Here is a 3,419-nt window from a genome sequence, read left to right on the forward strand (position 1 = left end):
AGGTCAGCACCCAGGCCAGCCCCCAGGTCAGCACCCAGGTCAGCACCCAGGTCAGCCCCCAGGTCAGCCCCCAGGTCAGCACCCAGGTCAGCACCCAGGTCAGCACCCAGGTCAACCCCCCGGCCAGCACCCAGGTCAGCACCTAAGCCAGCACCCAGGACAGCACTAAGGTCAGCACCTAAGCCAGCACCCAGGTCAGCACCCAGGCCAGCACCCAGGCCAGCACCCAGGCCAGCCCCCAGGTCAGCCCCCAGGTCAGCACCCAGGTCAGCACCCAGGTCAGCCCCCAGGTCAGCACCCAGGTCAGCACCCAGGTCAGCCCCCAGGTCAGCACCCAGGTCAGCCCCCCGGCCAGCACCCAGGTCAGCCCCCAGGTCAGCACCCAGGTCAGCACCCAGGTCAGCCCCCAGGTCAGCACCCAGGTCAGCTCCCAGGTCAGCATTCAGGTCAGCACCCAGGTCAGCCCCCAGGACAGCACCCAGGTCAGCACCGAGGTCAGCACCGAGGTCAGCACCCATGTCGTAAAACCCGACACCATTTACTAATATTAAATACAATATGCAGATAATATTGCTGCTGTTGTATACACAAGTTAACCCATAGAAAATGTAACTTGTTGTGGAATTTTCCATCAATAGAAAACGGGATATCATTGCCACATAGTGCTATAAATTCACCAGCTATTCTCTTGGGAGTTATAGTTAATACAGTATTCTTTGGATTTACTACTTACTTTTAAGGATCTGATGTTGGTGTAGTGGGCTAAGGCGTACTAGTTATGGCAGCTACTTTAAGGTAGTTGAGCTTTCTGGGTTCGAGGCCCACTGGTGGGTGTTGTCATATATATATATATATATATGTCGTACCTAGTAGCCAGAACTCACTTTTCAGCCTACTATGCAAGGCCCGATTTGCCTAATAAGCCAAGTTTTCCTGAAATAATATATTTTCTCAAATTTTTTTCTTATGAAATGATAAAGCTACCCATTTCAATATGTATGAGGTCAGTTTTTTTTTATTGGAGTTAAAATTAATGTAGATATATGACCGAACCTAACCAACCCTACCTAACCTAACCTACCCTATCTTTATAGGTTAGGTTAGGTTAGGTAGCCGAAAAAGTTAGGTTAGGTTAGGTTAGGTAGGTTAGGTAGACGAAAAACAATTAATTCATAAAAACTTGGCTTATTAGGCAAATCGGGCCTTGCATAGTAGGCTGAAAAGTGAGTTCTGGCTACTAGGTACGACATATATATATATATATATATATATATATATATATATATATATATATATATATATATATATATATATATATATATATATATATATATGTCGTACCTAGTAGCCAGAACGCACTTCTCAGCCTACTATGCAAGGCCCGATTTGCCTAATAAGCCAAGTTTTCATGAATTAAATGTTTTTCGACTACCTAACCTACCTAACCTAACCTAACCTTTTCGGCTACCTAACCTAACCTAACCTATAAAGATAGGTTAGGTAGGGTTGGTTAGGTTCGGTCATATATCTACGTTAATTTTAACTCCAATAAAAAAAAAAATATATATATATATATATATATATATATATATATATATATATATATATATATATATATATATATATATATATGACTGAAAACTCCACATCCCAGAAGTGACTCGAACCCAGACCTCCAGGAGCACAATGCAACTGGGGTACATGGTACCTTAACCACTTGACCATCAGTGACCGTACAAAAGACGATGGTATCTTGAGGTTATCTTGAGATGATTTCGGGGCTTTTTAGTGTCCCCGCTGCCCGGTCCTCGACCAGGCCTCCACCCTCAGGAAGCAGCCCTTGACAGCTGACTAACACCCAGGTACCTATTTTACTGTTAGGTAACAGGGGGCATAGGGTAAAATATACTCTGCCCAATGTTTCACGCCGGCGCCCGGGACCGAACCCAGGACCACAGGATCACAAGTCCAGCGTGCTGTCCGCTCGGCCGACCGGCTTCCATGGTAGCCGAGGCTAATTCCCTATTCCTCCGACGGCACTTTGGTGGTAATCTTGGGCATAGTTATTTCATCAAATCTCCTCGTTTTGTGGAGCCACGTGAGTTTCAGTCGCATATATGCTTGGGGACCATTCAAGCTTGTTCTCATTTGTGCTGCTCACGTGGCCCCACAAAACGAGGTGATTTGATGAAATAACAATGCCCAATATTACCATCAAAGTGCCGTCGGGGCGATGGGGAATTAGCCTCGGCTACCATCGTCTTTTGTACGGTCACTGATGGTCAAGCGGTTAAGGTACCATGTACCGCAGTTGCATTGTGCTCCTGGTGATCTGGGTTCGAGTCACTTCTGGGGTGTGGAGTTTTCAGTCGCGTATAGACTGAAAACATTATATATATATATATATATATATATATATATATATATATATATATATATATATATATATATATATATATATATATATATATATAATGTGTGTGTGTGTGTATACATGACAGAGTCAGACCACGGAGGAAGAATTGAAACAAGAATTTCCTTAAGTACTTTCTTAAGTACGAAAGTACTTAAGGAAATTCTTGTTTCAATTCTTCCTCCGTAGTCTGACTGTCACATTTTTCATCACATGTTAATTTTCGTGATTATATATATATGTATGTATGTATGTATGTATGTATGTATGTATGTATATATATATATATATATATATATATATATATATATATATATATATATATATATATAAATTAAAAGCCAGACAGAATACAATAGAGTAATCAAGTCACCGTCGCTACAGTATGGAGGAAAACAGCGTGTAACAAAAGATGCTCATCTTGTATTCACGATTTCTCCCAGAAGAGTCAACTATTCTTAAGCAATATGAAGCCCTATTGTCTAAGATGGTCACAATAAACTGGGTATAAACCAAGCCAGACCCGCCCACGCCCTCGGTCTCCTCTCCCTACAAGACTTCCAATACTGTATTCCATTATACATAATGTATGAAGAACGCTTTGACATCTTACATGCCAATTTTTTTTAGGTAATTTGATGCACTTCGTGAAATTTCGAAATTATCTGGGTACCTTTTGGCCGGTTCCGGCTCATAATAATACATGTTAGCTAACAGACTCACATAGCTGCTTGCAATCTAACATACAATAATCCATGTTAGACAAAAGATTCACAATAATCCATATTATCTTTTTCTATTATTTTTCTACAACAGACGTGGCCATTCATATACAGTGCTAACCAGAATATGTACATTTTCTTCTGTCCTCCATAGACAGGGTTATAGATCTATTAAACATATACGTGATGATGTTAACGCCATCTGTCGACCGCACCTGACCCCATTTTATGTGTTCATTCTTGGAGGACTGTGGTCACACTAGAACAGGTGGGAGTTTCCATCT

The 3,419-nt window shown here is 41.8% G+C and overlaps 1 protein-coding gene across 1 annotated transcript in view; it reads right to left on the reverse strand.

The window, feature by feature from the left end:
* Positions 1-518, reverse strand: part of LOC138350901 (fibroin heavy chain-like) — a 1,703-nt gene extending 1,185 nt beyond the window's left edge. The window contains exon 1 of the mRNA XM_069302359.1: positions 1-518. This exon is cut by the window's left edge and continues 775 nt beyond it. Coding sequence (XP_069158460.1) covers positions 1-518 — 518 coding nt within the window.
* Positions 519-3,419: the final 2,901 nt, after the last annotated feature.

This window comes from Procambarus clarkii, chromosome 47 (genome assembly GCF_040958095.1).
Source record: "Procambarus clarkii isolate CNS0578487 chromosome 47, FALCON_Pclarkii_2.0, whole genome shotgun sequence".
Lineage (NCBI taxonomy): Eukaryota > Metazoa > Arthropoda > Malacostraca > Decapoda > Cambaridae > Procambarus > Procambarus clarkii.